General features: G+C 40.5%; 1 protein-coding gene across 1 annotated transcript in view; it reads left to right on the top strand.

The window, feature by feature from the left end:
* Positions 1–12,872, top strand: part of DOK6 (docking protein 6) — a 366,092-nt gene extending 353,220 nt beyond the window's left edge. Inside the window, exon 8 of the mRNA XM_030336976.1 lies at positions 11,199–12,872. Within this exon, the coding sequence (XP_030192836.1) occupies positions 11,199–11,338 (140 nt within the window). The 3' untranslated portion in view covers positions 11,339–12,872. The remainder of the gene's footprint in view (positions 1–11,198) is intronic.
* Positions 12,873–19,475: the final 6,603 nt, after the last annotated feature.

Below are 19,475 nucleotides of genomic sequence, written 5' to 3'. Positions count from 1 at the left end.
AGCAGGAGTGTTCTCCTTTCCTTCTGTCAGTGTCCTCTGAGTACCTTACTTCTCTAACTCCAAACTTTAACTCTCGCGAGACACCTGCTCTCTGTCTCCACTGCCGCACTCTTCCCCGCTACGCCAGTCTCGCATTATCATTTCATTGGATTTATGTTTGGAATAGGCTGTCTGGAAAAAAAGGATGTTTCTAGATCAAAATATATATGCCTGAAGATGAAAAGTTGCCATCTTTTGACGACAGTGCTACCAACCCGAACTGCTGGTATCTATATCCAACCAAAGCAAAGAAAATGGCAAATGGACTCACATTGGGAAGATTTGTCTTAAGGAACAATAAAATTTCCTTTAAATTTTTTAGCAGAAATAGTTTCTGACCCCTTCAAGCTCACCCCCCCCCCACCCCTGCCATGACCCCTCAGTGTGAATCCAGGCTAATGTGTTAACTAACATGAAACTAATTGAAGGGACTGGTACCACCTTTTCCTGGCAGAGTCTCGTTAAAATTGAGATTCCACAAGGACTGGATGTTGTCAAGTTTTAAAGGAGTTAAACTCAGACTTGGATTCTTATAGTCTTGGTGTCAAAAATGACACCTTTATTTTAACTTTTATTTTATTTTAACTTCAGCTGCTTTTGTACTTAGAAAAATCTTCCAGTTCAAACTATTTTTCTAAATTTCTTTCTATTTTGTCACTTACTCTCAAGATCTTTCTTTTCATACATAGTGTAGATAAGAATATGAACTAAGATGTTTCTCCAAAGAACTAGTCAAATTTTCCAATACCCATTTTTTCCCCCAAATCTGATAGAATGATAGACACTTGCAGGTAGAGAGGCATAAAGACTCAGGCAAACCTAAAACTTCTGTCTTTGACTCAGCTAAGATTCAGAAAAACTTAATTGTTATATGATTTACTAATTTACATGAAGTTAGGGTTATTCGCCATGTAAACATAAAGGGTTTGCGCTAAAATATTCTTACGTCCTAAGGCAGTAGTGAACGTAAAGTGAACTTGGTAACACTAGCCAACTCACTGTCGTGAATGTAATCCAAGAACAGTCCAGATGGTCTATTGATCATAACTTTCTAAAAGTTAGCATCCTATTCAATTAAGTGCTTGTTAGGTATAGAAACAAACAAATGAGAAAAACTAGTGTTTCTCGTTTTCACGATTGTGAAATAGAAGTCAAACGTGCAAAGAGATACAGACCCTTGGAAAAACTAGTGTGCATCCAGTTCTTACAGTTAAGTAATATGAAATACATATCAGATTATCCTGTGCTCTTCTGAAAGCCAAGATAAGTGGAATTAAAAGAATAAAAAGTTATGAAACTTGCTTGCACTCTTGCCTTTCTGATACATTTTTGTTTGCAAAACCATGCCTCTTACCTTGACCGCTGTGCTACCTATGGGTAGAGTTAACCTTCTGGGGTCCATGTAGAGTTTTGAGCCAGGCAGCTTGAGTTCCAACCTCAGTGTCTGTGTCCCTAAGCGAGACGAGCACGAACCTGCAGGGTCACCAGGTGGATTAAATGCATCAGCATAAGCCAAACGTCTTACACTTCCTGGTACATTGTTCGTGCTCAGTAAATTTCAATGATCAGAATCACCCAGAGCCTGGCACACTCTTATTTGATGTGTAACTATGTCCAATGCAATGTCATCTGCTGAGTGTGGGTGTCAGGGCCCTCCTTGGAGGCTATGCTGTCCATCACTGCCCCGCTCTGCCTGTTTTCAGTGAAATTACTGCGGGCCACATGACACTGTAAAATGGCAATTATTCTAAGCAGACATTTTTTTTAACCTTTTGACATTAGAACTTCATATGAAAAACAGCTGATAAAAATAGATTTCCATCTCCCATACAGTGAGAGTAAAATAAAAATAATTCATAAAAAGTTGAAAACTAACAAGAGGTTAAGATGATGACTTTTGTTGCTGGCTGTTGGGTGCATGATAACGCACCGTTATCCTAATAAGGATTGCTCAATCTGCCTAGAAAAGTAATCCGGATTTCTTTGCAGCAGTTTCTCGTAAAACATAAGAAAAGTCAGCAGAATCCTTCCTTTGTCCTATGCTTCTTGACTCTGTTTTCGTGAACCTCAGGTCTCTTATTCACTATTTATCCAGGTATTTATGCTACTAGGACAGACATATTGCAGTAACTACTCTCCAGGAAGTGCTACTAACCAATGGTGTAGGTTGCAGATTTCCAACTTCTGAAATTACTGCATAGCTTATTGATTGTGTAATTCAGAATTTAGAATGTTGACTTTAATTACACTCACCAGTACTTGTGTCGATCTTTGTCAATAAGAGTGAACTTTATCAACGCCTGAGCACACCCAACTATTCCGGCCTCAGTCTTTTTTATCTACATCAGCACCAGCAATTTTCAGCTCTCCTACTGGACCTGGAGGGATACTTATCAGTTGGAGAAACCTGGGGAAGGATTAGAAGGAAATCCTAGGAAATGTACATAAAACCAGAAGCATCGTTTTATCTTTGCAGTAGCGTTCCATGAGAAATTTTCTGAGAAAAGGGCTACATTTTACCCATCAAACATGTTAGGGTGCAAAAAGGGTTGAGAACAGCTACTCCACAGTCCCACCGAGTGAGATTTCGAACCACATACATGATCCAATCACTCACCTTATTAAAATTATTCAGAAGTTTCTTGTCACCTATAGAAAAAAATATCCAATCTGTTTAGTATAGGGTATAACAGTCCGTGACGTGCCCCCCTCTCCATCTCCCAATCTCATCAACTATCATTTGCCATTTGGATTTTTATATCAGCATCATGAGGGCCATAATTCATAATGGTGAGATATAAAGAGTTTGAAAGCCAAGACCATTTGGGTGTTGTGGTCTTATACTCACAAAGAAGATATTTACAAATACAAGAAGACAAAATTCTGTTTGTGATTATTGGAATGTTTCCCAGATCTCCAGAAAATCAACCTGATCAGTTATTAGAAAGAAAAGCTGTAGGCAAACTTCTACAGAGAACACGATTAAAAATCAGACCTTTGTCCATACAGATGACCAACAGATACATGAAAAAATACTCAACACCACTCATCATCAGGGAAATACAAATCAAAACCACAGTGAGCTATCACCTCACTCCTGTCAGAATGGCTAAAATCAACAACGCAAGAAACAACAGATGTTGGGGAGGATGTGGAGAAAAAAAGGAACCCTCTTGCACTTTTGGTAGAAATGCAAATTGGTGCGGTCACTCTGGAAAACAGTATGAAGGTTCCTCAAAAAGTTTAAAATAGAACAACTCTGTGATGCAGTAATCACACTAGTAGGTATGTACCCAGAGAATACAAAAATACTAATTCAAAGGGATACATGTACCTCAATGTTTATAGCAGAATTATCTACAATAGCCAAATAATGGAAATAGCCCAAGTGTCTATTGGCTAATAAATAGATGAAGGAGATGTGGTATGTGTATATATACGTATATACACATGTACACATGTACACATGTACATATATATACATGTACACATGTGTATATATATCAATAGTATCTATATATATATATATGTATATATACACATACACACACATTCATACATACATACACAATGGAATATTATTCGGCGATGAAAAAGAATGAGATCTTGACATTTACAATGACATGGATGGAGCTAGAGAGTATGATGTTAAGCAAAAAAGTCAGTGAAAGACAGACACCACATGATTGAACTCATATGTGGGATTTAAGAAACAAAACAAATGAGCAACGGGGAAAAAAGAGAGAGAGAGGGTCAAACCAAGAAACAGACTGGTAACTATAGAGAACAAAGTTACAGTCACCAGAATGGAGGTGGGGGACGCTGTGTTAAATAGGTGATGGGGATTAAGGAGGGCGCTTGCTGTGATGAGCACTGGGTGTTGTAGGAAGTGTTGAGTCACTATCGTGTACATCTGAAACTATGTTAACTAACTGGAATTTAAACAAAAACGTAAATAAATAAAAATGAAATCTTCGTCAAGTGCTGAGGAAATTTTTTGACACATCTCCTCAAACTCATTTCAGAAGTCCTCAGATTCAATGCAAGCTTCACCTTGTGTCTATTGCAGAATAAAACTGTGCTACATGACATGAAAACCTGATAGTAGATTTTAAAGTTTCATTCACATTCCTCATAGTTAGTCTAAGCATTTTGCAAACTTCCTCCAAAGTAAACTTGTGTAACATTCAGCAATTTTCTCTGTAATATTTCTGTTGTAACTCAAATCTCTAACTGTGTATTATGTAGGGAAGTCTCATTCTCATGGATAAATGTTTCCTTGCATTAGTTTAAATGTTTTAGAAAAGAATTATAGCAAATAAAAATTTCCATTTTCTCCTTAAGACATCATCTGAACATAGATCTTAAACATTCTCCCCACACACACAAACAAGGAGTTAACCGTGTAAGGTGATGGGTGTGTTAACTATCTTGATGGTCATTCCATGACACACACATATATCAAAGCACCACGTTGGACCCTTGAAATACATGCAACTACATTTTTCAATCATGCCTCAATTTTTAAAACTAAAAAGTGGGGGTGGCTCAGTCAGTTAAGCATCAGACTTTGGCTCAGGTCATGATCTTGTGGTTCGTGAGTTCGAGCCCCGCGTCGGGCTCTGTGCTGACAGTTCAGAGCCTGGAACCTGCTTCGGATTCCGTCTCTCCCTCTCTCTCTGCCCCTCCCCCTGCTCACACTCTCTCTCTCTGTCTCTCAAAAATAAATGAAATGTTTTTTAAAAATTTTAATAAAAAATAAAAGGTATGAAATAATAAAAACAGAAAAATCCATCTGTCTAAAAAAAAAAGAGAGAGAGACAAAAAAATGAAAAAAAAAAAAAAAGAGTTCTGTGAGGAAATGTATCAAAGTGTCGCCAGGGCTTTGGCTTCAGTTTCTACCTACCAGATCTGATCTGACTCTGTGCTCTACCAGTGGTCAGCTTTGCAAGTCGTTAAACACCGGTAGGCTTCAGTTTTGTTTTTTTCCACAGGTAGAATGAGGATATGCAACTTCACGTTACAGAATCAATGTGAGGAGTTTTAAAAATAATATTTCTAACGTCTGCATGAAATACGCACTTAATGAACAGTGGTCATTATATCATGGCTTGTACAAGTCACTTTTCTAAATAAATTTATTTATCTTGAGAGAGACAGAGACACAGAGACGGCACAAGTGGGGGAGGGGCAGAGAGGGCGAGAGAGAATCCCAAGCAGGCTCCACACTGTCAGCACAGAGCCCGACATAGGGCTCAATTCCACGAGCTGTGAGATCACGACCTGAACCAAAACCACGAGTTGGACCTTTAACCAATGAGCCACCCAGACACCCTACACATCACGTTCTTTATGGGCTGAAACTCATGATTTGTATTCCCCCATTGGCTCAAATGTACCAAACCCGAGCCTCAATACCCCCAGCAGATCTATTCAAGGGTCATGAAGGTACTAGGATCCTGGAATCTGCACAGAAATTTCAGAAGCACCCTCCAGGAGAGCACAAAGATTAAACTAAAACATAAGCTGGATTGAACCGTAATTAGAATGAATTGAGTAAAATTCAAATACAGCTAAGAGAAAAGATGTTGGCAGTGAGTCCCTGGCATTTCGAAGCATAACTACTATAAGCTAAGTCGTTATTGAGATACTAGCCGACAGCTCCAGACCACTTTTGCCTCTAGTCTGGAACACTCCTGCCTAGTTCCAGGTGAACATACAGATATTAGACACCTATGAAAACCTTCTGGCCCAGGGCACCTGGGTGGCTAGTCAGTTGAGCGTCCCACTTCGACTCAGGTCATGATCTCATGGTTCGTGAGTCGGAGCCCTGAGTCAGGCTCTGTGCTGACAGCTGGGAGCCTGGAGCCTGCTTCGGATTCTCTGTCTCTCTTTCTCTCTCTCCCTCTTTGCCCCTCCTCTGCTCACTCGCTCTCTCTCAAAAATAAATAAACATAAAAAAAAACCCTTCGGGCCCATGATTCTCTGCAGGGAGAGCTCTTAGTGACCTCTGTTCTGCAACCCCCATCCCCAGCCATTCTTCCATTCTGTCCTTCAGTGTCCAGGCCTGACCTACCATCTGTCCTCTCCTTTTCCTTCTGGTGGTTAGAAACCCCTTGTTGAAGATGGCATCTCCTCGGTGTCTACTTGGGCCCCGTTGTTGATGCCTTGACTCTGGGCTGTCCTGTTTCTCATGAAGCAACTGCTTTATTTTTTATTTTTCTGCCTTAAAAAAAAAATGTTTTCTTATTTTATTTTTTTTTAATTTTTTTAACGTTCATTTATTTTTGAGACAGAGAGAGACACAGCATGAACGGGGGAGGGGCAGAGACAGAGGGAGACACAGAATCGGAAGCAGGCTCCAGGCTCTGAGCCATCAGCCCAGAGCCCGACGCGGGGCTCGAACTCACGGACCGCGAGATCGTGACCTGAGCTGAGGTCGGACGCTTAACTGACTGAGCCACCCAGGCGCCCCATGTTTTCTTATTTTAATGGACAACACCCTTCCATCTTTCCCAGATCCCAGCACACCAATAAAACACATAAATTCAAATCAAGTATCCGTTATTTCTTACCAATTAATAAGCATGAGTGTTATGTTTGGGACCCTTCTGACTTCCCAAAGAAACAACTTCCTTTATGTTTTATGTAAAGAATACAGTCAGCGTTAGCACAGAAAACCAGGAGCTTCCAGAAAGGGAACGGCAGCGGAACCTGTGCGGGCAACAACGTACTTCTCACCCCCTCAGGAAGGGGAGGTGATTGATAACATGCTGTCGTTCTGTTTTGCCCTCTGATGTGACGTGAGTCTGGTCTCACACCCTGGTTCGGTTGTCATTTTCCATTATGTCTGTGTTCCTTCTAGTCCTTTACTGGATTGAATCTTTCAGGAGGCCTCGAGGGAAGCTTTCCTTTTACGGCTAGAGTCATCTTGCCCCCTTGTCCTGTGCTGCTTGAGTTTCTGGAATTGGGAGAAGTCATATAGGCTTGTGAGAGTAAGCAAAAGTTTTCTTTTAAAAAAAATTTTTTTAATGTTTACTTATTTTTGAGAGAGAGAGAGAGAGAGAGTGAGAGAGCCTGAGCAGGAGAGGGGCAGAGAGAGGGGGGGACACAGAATCCGAAGCAGGTGCCAGGCTCTGAGCTGTCAGCACAGAGCCCGACACAGGGCTCAAACCCACGAACCGCGAGATGATGAACTGAGCTGAAGTTGGAAGCTTAACCGACTGAGCCACCCAGGCGCCCCATAAGTGAATGTTTTCAATGTCTCAACATCCAGTATATTTCTGTCATTATGGAAGGAACAGTGGTTTTCAGTGTGGGGATTGTGCACAGACCATCGGAAGAAGGAAGTAGGGGGATGTTATGAAGTGTCATCTCAGAGTATAGTTCCAGTTGTCAGGGAAATACCTGTTTTTCCCCAGATAGTCAGTTTACCTGAAAATAAGGGTAGAAAATATTACTTTCTATTAAAACAAACATGAATACGAAATGGAATAGAAACAAAAATTTAAAAAGACTTTTATGGGGCACCTGGGTGTCTCAGTCAGTTAGGCATCCAACTTCAGCTCTGGTCATCATCTTGCGGTTTGTGGGTTCAAGCCCCGCATTGGGCTCTATGCTGACGGCTCGGAGCCTGGAGCCCACCTAGGATTCGGCGCTTCCCTCTCTGTCTGCCCCTCCCCTCTCTCTTTCTCTCTCTCTCTCTCAAAAATAAACATCAATCAATCAATCAATCAATCAGGAAGACTTTTAGGATAGACTAACAACCGTTAACATATTTGTTGCTTTTAAGTTAAAGAATTCCCCACATCCCCAGGGTACATATTCACCTTATTTGTCTTCAGGGGATGATCTGGAGAGAAAGTGTCGGAAGCATTTAAATAGGGTTTCTGTTCAGTGCTGTGGACAGTCGATTCGAGCAAGTGTTTAATTTAAGCCACAAAGTTGATTTCTGTTTTGTTTTCATCAACAGTGCCAAAGGGCATAATTCAAATAAATACTGAGAAAATGCTTAATCATTTCTCCCTTTTGTTCTCATACTCATTGTTGCCATAATCAAACAGCATTTACTAAGCCTTCATATGTACGGTTCTGATTGAGATATGTTATTCTTGTGATAAGTATTAAATAGCATCATTTGTGAAGTGTGTGTAAAGAAATGGTTGAAGTAAAGACAATCACAATTTAATTTCCAATTAGACTAGAAATTGTTCATAGAAGAGATGAAGAAGGCAGTATTGACCTTGAAGGAGAGAAATATTTGAAACCCGTCACCGTGAGGGGCAGCATGCCGATGTGGCGGAGAAAGCTCAGACATTGGCCAAGAACACCAACACGAGTCTGCACCCGTTCAGCGGAGACAGAAGGGAGCAAACTAGCATCTGCTGGGTATCTTGAGTCCCGGGTGCTTTCCCAGGGGGTGTGCCACTCAATCCTTACAACACGGGGAGCAGAGGGCAGTGGTGTTGATTGTGGTCTGTCCTTGGCCACGCCGTCATTCCCAAAGCAGCTTGTGGACTCCTTGTAAAGTCAGGGACTGCACTTGCCATTGCCGCGTCTCCCCTCTGGAGTGTTGAACCGTTGTAGCAGATGTTTCACAAATATTCGTTGCACGATCGAATTTTTACAACTCAAGATTCTAGGGTGAAGAGCCGTTTGCCCAAGACTCTTCCAAATTCACAACTTAAGCCTTAGCTTTTAGCCCACAAGTAATGTGAATTAAAGGTATTCTCCAGCACTGCTCTCTTTCAAATATTTCTATTTTTTTTAATAACGAGATAAAACCAAGGCCAGGGATGTTATATTAATATTAGAATATCCAGCTGGTTTATGCTGATAAATGCCAGCATCTCCGCTCATAAGACCTGTGAATTGTCATCCGATAAGTCAATGGTTAGATAAGGAGGCAAAATTGTTAAAACTTTTAAGTGGTTTTTTTTCCATATCCGATGACTCTGCCATAACTTTGCCACATAAATATCATGTCAAAATGCCACCTTCTTCAGGAGAACTTCTCTGACCATTCAATAGAGGTGACCCCGCTGGAGTCAGGGGTGACATCTGATCATTTCACTATGGTGATAGCCCTTAACATGTTTGAATTCCATTACTATTCACTGATTTCATAATCAGTTGAGCCACATGGTACCATGAATGTCATCCGGAGTTTGCAGAGAAGGAAACTGAGAACCCAAGAGACACAGTGAGACTCACTATGTTGGTCACACCTACAGTTAGCAGAAGCAGCATACATATCTGGTCTCAGCTCTGAGTTCTCACCCTTGATGGTACCCCAGGGGTACCCCAGATCCCCTTAATTTCTCCCCTTTTCTGCCTCTCCCCAGATCCAGTGCTCCTCTTTGCAGCATCAGGGTCCTCCAGGAAAGAGAAGACTTGCCCAGCTGAGATTTTAGGAGAGTTTAGTGGACTATTATTTACGGTGCTGGGAGGCAAGTCACAGAACCAACAAGGAATTGTGAGGGACAGGCCACAGCAGGCAGCATTACCACCCTCAGTGTAAGGGCACAAAGAGAGGAAGTGTGGTTAGGGGGCCCTGAGAGAGTCGGGGGAGGGAGCAGAAAGGTCCAGAAGCTCAGAAGGAGGCTTGGATGGCAGAACCACAGGCATGGCCAGAGGGAGAGACCAAGAAGAAACACTCACATCTCCCCACCCCAACCTGTTCACAGGGAGCCTCAGTCTACAAGAGAACTAGGCCAACCCAATGGTGACTCCAAAGTGCCATTTATGGGGGCACCTGGGTGGCTCAGTCAGTTAAGTGTCCGACTCTTGATCTCTGCTCAGGTCACGATCTCACAGTTTGTGAGTTCGAGCCCCACATAAGGCTCTGCTCTGATGGTGTAGAGCCTGCTTGGGATTCTGTCTCTCCTTGTCTGTGCCCCTCCCCAACTTGTGTTCTCTCTCTCTCTCTCTCTTGAATAAATAAGCGTTAAAAAATTAATTTAAAATATTTTTTAAAATAAAGTGATTTTACTCTCACGATTTTTTAACAAAGAGGTTCTGCCAGTTTAATTAGTCTTTTATTACCCAATTCATTTACATTTCTCCCTGGATCCCAAGCTTCAGAACCTGCAAGGATATTTTCCAAGTCACCAAACACGCCTGGTGACGACACTGGCATTAGGTGCATGACCTCACAAAGGACAGTGCCTCCGGAGGAACAAGACGAGATGGTCCCTAGTTCTGTGTTAGCAGACTCTCTTCTCTGGACTCCTTCTGGTAGAGACCAGAAACATTACAAATCAAACTAGATACGTCTTTTCCTTCACACAAGATCTGGTTTTCTTCTCTGCTCGCTAAGCACATCCGTTAGATAACTGTCATTCCCAAGTATGAAGAATAATTAATTCCCAGTTAAAAGGTTGGAGAAGCCCCTGGAAAGTCCATCTGAAGCCATCCAGAGACACTTTCTCCCTATATGGTCAGCATTCTGATGAGCTTTTCAGTAACCATTTCTGTTTTGGACCCGTCTGAAGTAGCAAAAGCATGGATAGAATGTTCTTTAAATATGTTTTCTGGAAGAACCGACTTTTAGGCTATTTTAGTAACCCTAAAGGCTTATCATTTAGGCTAATCGTACCTCGGAGGGGGTTCAGGTACTCCCAAACCCAACAGGATAAGCCAGGGCCCCAAACTCTACAACGGGGAAGGCTTTTCCTGATAATGGATGGTTACTGGTTAGGATAAAGTGTAATCTCCCTGCTCAAAAAGGTTTTAGGAAAGTGTGTAATTTGCTATTGTATCCTGCAAGTGAGTAGAGAAGAAAAGCATGCATCTTCCAGGCTCTCCATCAAAACCGACTTCTTTTTTTTTTTTTTTTTTTTTTTCCAGAAAAGCTTTTCTGCTTTTGTTGCAATAGCTAAAGAATACTAGAAGTTTCAGATCCCTAGAACATTTACGTAGCTCTCTGGCCTCCAGCAGTTTTGACAAGGTGCACTTGAGGAAAATACCGACCCCATTCGTGACCCACAAAGGAGTCCAGCACCACATTTCTCCGTCTTCCACACCTGCATGCTTACCTGGAGCTCTCTTTGGAGGATTTGCGGGCTTCGGCTCCGTGTGTGTGTGTCTGTTTTCGGTATATCCCTTGGCTTCTCTGAACGGGTTTCTAAGCACCCCCTTCCTTCCTTCCTTCCTTTCAGGTCACGGCTTTGGTTCGTCCAAGATGTCGCGCGCACAGACGTTTCCCAGCTACGCCTCGGAGCAGAGCGAGGAGACACAGCAGTCTTTGTCCCGGTCGAGCAGCTACGGGTTCAGCTACAGCTCCAGCCTCATTCAATGACACTCAGAGAGCCTGCTGACCAGAGACACAGTCTGTCCGGACCTGTTTGCAGGGTCACTGCACCCTCTGCCTCCTGGAAGACCGATCGAAGTAACATTGACATGGGCCGGGTGTAGCCCAATCCCAGTGGAAGGTTAAACACTGGAGTTCTGCTTCCTTGACTCTGTGGCTAAGTCCTTTATTTATTGAATTTCTTGGCGGGGGGGCTGGGGGGGATCTATGTTTTACAAAAATAGAATCCAAATTGTCCTTTAAATAAAATTCCTGGTTCTGGCAGTAGCAGAAGCCTGGGCACCATGAGAAGTTGCCCACACTGGGTTGTACTTGGGTGGTGGGCATTACCCCTGTCCTCATGGCTCAGCCCTCCCACCTGATGACAGGGTCTGTCCCTAGACATAATGTCACCCACCACAAGCTACGTGGCTTGGAAGGTTTTGATGGGGACAAATCCAGCAAGGTCTACTAATGGCATCATAACTCTCCATATAAATAAGCCCGGTGACAATTAAGGGAAAATGAGATTTAGAACACACTGTTAAGCAGGGCCTTGTAGCTCTACTCTGTGTGTGTGTGTGTGTGTGTGTGTGTGTGCATCTGTAGACAAACGTAGATATGGATATGGCTATATCCATGTATATCTAACAAGTATATATCAAATGTGTGCTGAGGGTGACAGGATATGCTCACTTACATTGTTGAAAACTGTAATTTGGTGCATTAAAATTAAGATTGTTATGTTGAATAGCTATTTTTAAAATAGTGCTGTAAAAAAAAGGCTTTTTATTAGCAAAAGTATTTACGTAGTCAAGTCTGCTCCTGTGACAAGTATAAACGGATATGTGAGAAGGAGGGACCCTGGAAAACAAAGGAAGCAGTCTAGCTGTCCCACATGCCATGTTACCACGCTGTCTTTCTGCCTCGTACTCCCTTGTTGTTGACGATGTTTCTCTCTCTGGCCATCCCTCTGAACTACGTGAGAAGGATTGGGTGTGATCACCTACTGGCCTCCATTTAATCTCAAGAAAAAGAAAGACTCTAAATGAGAAACTGTTTTTCAAGGAAGGGGAAAAAAAAAAAAAAATATATATATATATATATACACACACACCTAAAAAGAACTCAGCTAGTTTGCAGTCAGAAGAACAATGGGCACAGGATTATAGATACCAATTATTTAAAATTTTATAGATGCTGTTCTCAAAGAGCCATTGGTCCCTTGTAATGTGCTATGTCAGCAGAATTTGCTAGGCTTTACTTTCTTTTTAATGGACATGGGTTGGCTGGGATTATAAGAGAAAATAGAGCAAATATAATTTTTTTTTCATCTCTGACATTAATGACAAACCTACAAGGTTTAAAGGGAACTGAAGAATTTGGCTAATTTAATTAGTGTCAACAAAGATACTTTAATTTTGCCCTTAATTTTGAAGTTCACTCGAGTAAAAATAAAACTTATCCTACCTAGAAGTATCTGATGCCACATGCCTAAATGGTCAGCTTGTAAATACTCCAAGGCAAGTTTAAAGAATAGTGAGCCCAGGGGCGCCTGGGTGGCGCAGTCGGTTGAGCGTCCGACTTCAGCCAGGTCACGATCTCGCGGTCCGTGAGTTCGAGCCCCGCGTCGGGCTCTGGGCTGATGGCTCAGAGCCTGGAGCCTGTTTCCGATTCTGTCTCCCTCTCTCTCTGCCCCTCCCCCGTTCATGCTCTGTCTCTCTCTGTCCCAAAAATAAATAAAAACGTTGAAAAAAAATTAAAAAAAAAAAAAAAAAAAGAATAGTGAGCCCAGATCATGTAAGATAAAAACTTCATTTTTTTTCCTAATGGCAAAATTCTTTAAACTGTTGAAGTTGGTCTTTTGAAGGGGTACTTGTTTTGCTGATCTGTAATAAGACTTTCTTTTTTTTAAAATCTCTCTCCGTAGCTTGAGTGCCTATTGACAACCTATTTCAGAGAATGACTATTGAATAGAAATGGTTCTAGGTCCCTCCTAGATAAATTTACACCTAGAGCAACTACCTAGACTCTGAATCTCTCAGATAAGTATGACAACCCCATCAAGATGCTAATCATAAGAGTTAATGTGGCTGTGAAAAATAATTCTCTTAAGCTTTCAGGGATAAAAAGAAAGTTACTCAAACTCTCTGCACCATGAATTTTGCTGACCCAGCAGAAAAGCGGACGACTGGTTCCTCATGCTGGTGATACAGCCTTCCCTAAAATCCCAGCTTTCGGGGTTAAGCGCCTCCGAATCACTTAGCACATGGCATTTGCTTCTGAAATGCCCTTAGTGAAACGCACCAGAGCAGCTCCCCGCTGAGACCATTTGAGCACAGCTCCTAGTGGTGCCACATTTAGAGCAAGCCTCTCGCCCGCTCACTCAGTTGAGCTGTTGCTTAGAGACCACAGTCACTACATGAGACTTGTGGGGAAAGGCCCTCTGGGGTCCTGGTTCATGTCTCAGCTTCTCCGGGGGCGGGGGGGATTCTGCTGATCAGATGAGTCTGCTCCTGTGTCTGTTTCGTGGAAGACACAATACCTGCCGGAATTGCTTCGAGAACACCATTTCCTTGGGATCGGTACCAGTGAGCTTAACTGAGGAGATACCAAAGATCAGGCTCATCTTGGGCCGGCGCATTCTGAAAATAATGGCATCAAAAGCACGTGTGAGAGGAATCTTCTTCCCAAGCCTTTAACCCAATCGTATCACAATGAGTATAATGCTATGAAGTCTCTCACGGTACATTTCTGGAGATTTATTCTAGCATCTGTACTCCTCCATCTATACTTATAATCATAGCTAAGCTAAAATTGCTAAATGAACAGAGAGGAGAATTTATGTTAGCCTACTGTTCTTGACATATGGCAGTGTGCATTGTAATAAAAATGACAAGCGGATAAATCCTCTACCAAAACCAAAGATGAAAGAAAAGTTACAGTACCATTCTCCTCTCCTGGAACTTCATGAAGCCAATTTCACGGGAGCAATTACAATGGTCGTAAACATGTATTCGACTCACTTGAGCTCACAGGTTTTTGACTGAAGAGGCCTCTCTACTTTGTGAGTCATTTTCTCCCTTCAGAAATTGTATTCTACCTCTCCTGTAATTGGGGTTGCTATGAACCAAAGACATCCTTTGGCTCTTTCTGAGAGCGACCCCACTGGGGTTCCAACCAGACTTAGGCACATGAATGAAGACGATCACAGTTTCCGTATCAGGTTGGAAGAGACCAGTGGTGAAGGAACTTGACACGAGTGATCGAGGCTCTTCTGAGAGCAGAGAAAGCCCGGAGGGTCCACACGGCTCATGGAAAGATGACACAGGGGGATTCAGTTTTTATGTCCCCAAGTTTTCTCCAGAAAATCTTAATTATTGCACCCATTGTATTTAAAGTGTGGAAAAGTGTAAAATAACCTTGACCCAATAGTTTACCACACTGGTGGGGGGAGGGGAGTGGGAAACACATCTTTCACTTATTCATCGAATGAGTAATAGGCACTCAGAACTAAGTTATTTATGCAGGTTGCAAATACTTATGAATCAATAAGTTCTGGCCACTGCCACAATTTGAACTTAAAGAAATAAGAAATGTATATTTACTTATGTACTAGGGAAGATGCTGTTTGATAGAGCATGTGAAATAAAGTGAAACATATTTATAAAAAATAAACCTCACTTTTTTTCACCAAGTAGTAACTAGAGTACTAATCCTAGTAGCTTGTACAATTTTTCTCTGTCTTCGTTGGGCAATTATGTTTGAAAATCATTTATCACCTATAAAGTGGTCAACCACTAATACTTTCCGTCCAATATAGAAGCAGTGGACTGATAAATAATGTTACACTGTTAATACTTTTTACAGATCCAATTTATTTATTGCATGTGGTATCTTTAGAGTAGATATTAAAAACACATCAAAAAATTGATGTCTGCCCCTCATTCTTTGGCCAATATCTCAGAAGACTTTGTAAAAAAAAGCATGAGTACCCTACTCCCTAGATGATTTGAGCCACTTACTAAAATCAACCATTAATGCTATGTGAAAACAAGCTAAGCAAATTATATTCTTATAAAAAATTGTAGTCCAGTTTTGATGATTATAACACAGCACAATCAAAGGGCAATATACAATCAGTGGGGCTGAGCTTTAGGCCTTGAACACGTTAGGTCTTATAACAAATATTATACTTAAAACTGCTCAAAGTGAAAATGATACATTTTTCTCCAATTCTATTAACATTTGTCGATCAATATCTTGCAATTTCAAATTACTTTATCAATCACTAACTGTACGTTACTATCCCCCAACCTTGGTCTTCTCCAAATAGATACAAATTGGTCACTAGATTTGCAGTAATAATTATAACACGAGGTGATGTGCCACATGGATGAATTCCTAGCCTATGAAATGTATAGAGTGCAATTTCCCATGAAGGGGGAAGAGGAGGACAGGACCAGTTTAGGAGGGCAGCAATTTAGATAAAACTATAAAGACTCCAATGAAATGTCCAAAGTAACACTAAGACTACTCTCTGAACGTTTAACCCCGGTTCCATACCACAGACTTGGCCTTCTTTGACTAGCTTCACCCAGTACTGAGCATGCAATTGAAAGAGGACATCAGTTGCACCATGTTTGAAGTGACCACAGAAAGACAACGTATAACCACCAACTATGCTTCCTTAGGTTTAGAGAAAATTATTGAGCGTGAAAGAATGCGTGACAAAATCCCCACACTGAGATGTCTCTTCAGTAACCTGAGGATCGTTTTTGTATGGCCAACGTCATTAGAGTTTCCAAATGAAAGCATGTTATCAGTGACACTGGCTGGGGGCTAAATATGTCTGAGGAGAGCAACATGTGTGAATTCCCCATGAATGTGTTTGAAAGATTAACCCACCCTTTTCTCCCTGAAACTACCACAGATCCTTACTTTCTTGCTTGAGAATGTGAACCTTTGGTGTATCATTTCTACAGTTATTACAACTTGTTGAGGCAGCAGCTAGTTTACAGACTCTCATGGAAGTATCATGAGGCGTTGGGCACATTTTCTAGATGGGCAGGATGCTAGCTGGTTTCTGGAATCAGTCACGTAGAATAAAGGTCCCAGTTTACACTCTACTCGGGAGGAAACCTGGATGTTGTCACTTACTCAAAGGCAAAGAAACAGTAGTTTTGTCCACTTCCGGGCTCCTGGTCCCGCACTGTTTCCTTGTCTCTATCTTGTCTCCCGTTTAGACATAGTGGGAGTTGAGAAATGCCACATGGCCTCTAAATAAATGGGCCCTGGAACATTAAAGTGTCTCCTCAATTGTTTCAGACGTTCCTAACCCTTCTTGGACTCATCACCAACAATGTCAACAGAGAGGCTTTATGAGGCAAATCATTAGTCTTGTAGGTCATGAATGATTGGTATAAATTCTATGACTCTTACATTGTCACCCAGTTCTTGTTGGAGATTCAAACCTATTTATTCTAAAGTGATAGTCAAAGTAAAAAAATAAATTAATTAAGTGTATATGTTTTGTATTCCTACTAATTCATCATATTGTAATCGTGATTATTATTTCGGGGATCTTTATCTCTCTGTAGCACTTTGGCTTAATTATTTATGGCATTTGTCACAATGTTGTTAGATAACACCGGGGCTACATTTTGTTTCATGTGAACTTCAAAAATCTTCCATTCGCAGTTGAAGTTGGAAAATGACTCTTTTTATAATAAAATAGCTTGCATATCAAGTTTTTCTTTATACACTTCATTAGACAACTACTTAACTGAAGTCTAGAGAAATGAGAACTAGGTTAAAATTACTAAGTGATATGAAAACCACACTTTACTCATGATTTTCATACACTTTTCCCTAGTTTGAGATTGTAATATCTTGTAAGCATTTAAAGGCGAGGGAAAGTACATCTGTAATAGAAATATTACAGCTTCCTTCTAATAATTCTGTTTAATAAGTTTGTATTTTACCTTCTCTTCTATGCCTACGACACTATATCCCCTATTCTAATTTTAAAAACAATGAATAAACTTAAATTTTTTAATAGTTATTTGGAGCTAGTTTTAGTTGTTGATACAATGAACTTTTTCCATCTGTTCTTTGCTTTTAGGATGATTTTCCACTTAAAGAGAGCATAAAACCAGCGCTTTTTGTGTGCACAGAATCGTGCATACAGCAGGGCAAGGATCTACCCTGACTTGGCAGTTGTGTGCACATTGGGATCGGATTGCTTCCCTAATACCCTCACGATCCACAATCTCTTAAGACTTGCTTATTTTGGGGAATCTGAAATTTAAAAGTCTAAATTCACTAAAATAAGGTGAATTGAGATGATGACTCAATTATTTTCTTTCAAAAGTCGCTGCAGACTTTCTCTCAAAGAAAACAATGTGAGAGGGCTCCTGGGGTGTTTCAGTATCGTTAACTGTCTGCCAAGTGGACTGAAAGGCAAGGAATGTGAAGAATAAAATGACAACAGCATCTTGATGTTAAATATAAATCAAAAATTAGCATGATATAGGTCAATATGAAATAATTTGGTTAATCAAATTCAGATTTACATATCTATTGCGTAATTCAAAGAACAATGCTTATTATTATCAGCGGGTTCAGTGGGAAGAAGGCTCTAAATTTTTGTGAAGACCTGAAGTAGAGAATACGGATTCTTTCCAGTTATAACGCACTCTATATTATTTTGGTAACAGCGGGCAGTATATAAATCACAACGAGTCCACCTACTCCCTGACAATAAATGGGCGTAAAGGCCAGTATCATCCTTACTACAGAAAACAGAACTCCCAGGACCTGCAGAGGCCCCTTGGACCTTCTCCACACAAACCCTAACACGCACACACACACGCGCGCACACACACGCACATACACACACAGGCACTTTTTTTACTTTTGACCTACCCTACATGTGCCACACTTGTTATCTTTTTCCTGGATCCACCCAGAATTATCCCATCTTTTGAAATCCTTATCCTTATGAATCTTCACAATATATTAAATTATGTGTTATATGTTTTCTTTCTATAAATTCTTTTAAATTAACTTATACTGTGTGAGGTCTTATACTGTAAAGAGATGTCATTTGTCATTGATTAAATATAATGTTTATGATTATTTTGATAAAAAAATAACTTTGGACGCTTAGGCCCTTGTTAAGGAATAAAATATCCATTACAAATTTGCTTCTATTGGAAATTATATGAGTTGGCATACCTTATTTTTGGTCGCAATTTATTCCAGATAAATAATAGGTTGGGGGCGTCTGTACTTAAATACTAGTTGAGCCACCTTTGGAACAGAATGCAAAGGAATAGCTGTCCCTGAAACCTAAATGTGAATTTCTGGCAGAACAGAAAATGTTACAATAATGAGGCAATAATAAAATTAGGAAATTACATTATTTTTAAATCTGTCTGCGTGATTTTTCCCCTTGGTAAAATGAAATACATAGTTCAAGAATTACCTCCTCTGAATTCATAGTTTCTATATCTCAATCCTGAATAGACACCCCAATCAATCCTTATGAATGTCTTACTCATAATTCTAAGAAATTGACAACTGATATGGCTACAAGGAGGGTAACTTACAGTTGTGCAATATTAAAATGTCCTCCATCTCTACAAAAAACAGGTGAAAAATACTACTTTATATCACAGCTTTGCATGATTGAGATTTTAAACATCTAAATTAATGGTTTTTACCCATGTGTTACTTAATATTGTTAGCACTATAATATTATATGATTTCCTTACATTTTTATTATCATGTGATGAACTGTAACTATGTAATTAAACAGAATTTTGACAATCATAGTTTCCTAACCTTTAAAATGTCACTTATTCCTTCATTCATTGGTTTGTTATTCTCAAAATAAAGTAAAAGAAGGCCCTTTATTAAATGAAAGATTACTGAGAACTTATTATGCATTCCCAGTGTTTTCCTAATCTTATGTTATAATAACATATAATTTTTATTAGGTCGACCATGGTTTGTTGGAATCATAGAATGTTAATATGACAATGGCATTGGTGATCAATACTTTTATCTTCTAGTGAAGTGATATCCAGAGTTTTTAAGTGGCTTTCATGGTGTCACAAAGCTAGAAAACAACTTTCCCTCC

This window comes from Lynx canadensis, chromosome D3 (assembly GCF_007474595.2).
Source record: "Lynx canadensis isolate LIC74 chromosome D3, mLynCan4.pri.v2, whole genome shotgun sequence".
NCBI classification, from domain to species: Eukaryota; Metazoa; Chordata; class Mammalia; order Carnivora; family Felidae; genus Lynx; species Lynx canadensis.
Note: the sequence above shows the minus strand (reverse complement) of the source record. Positions and strands in the feature narration are given on the sequence as shown.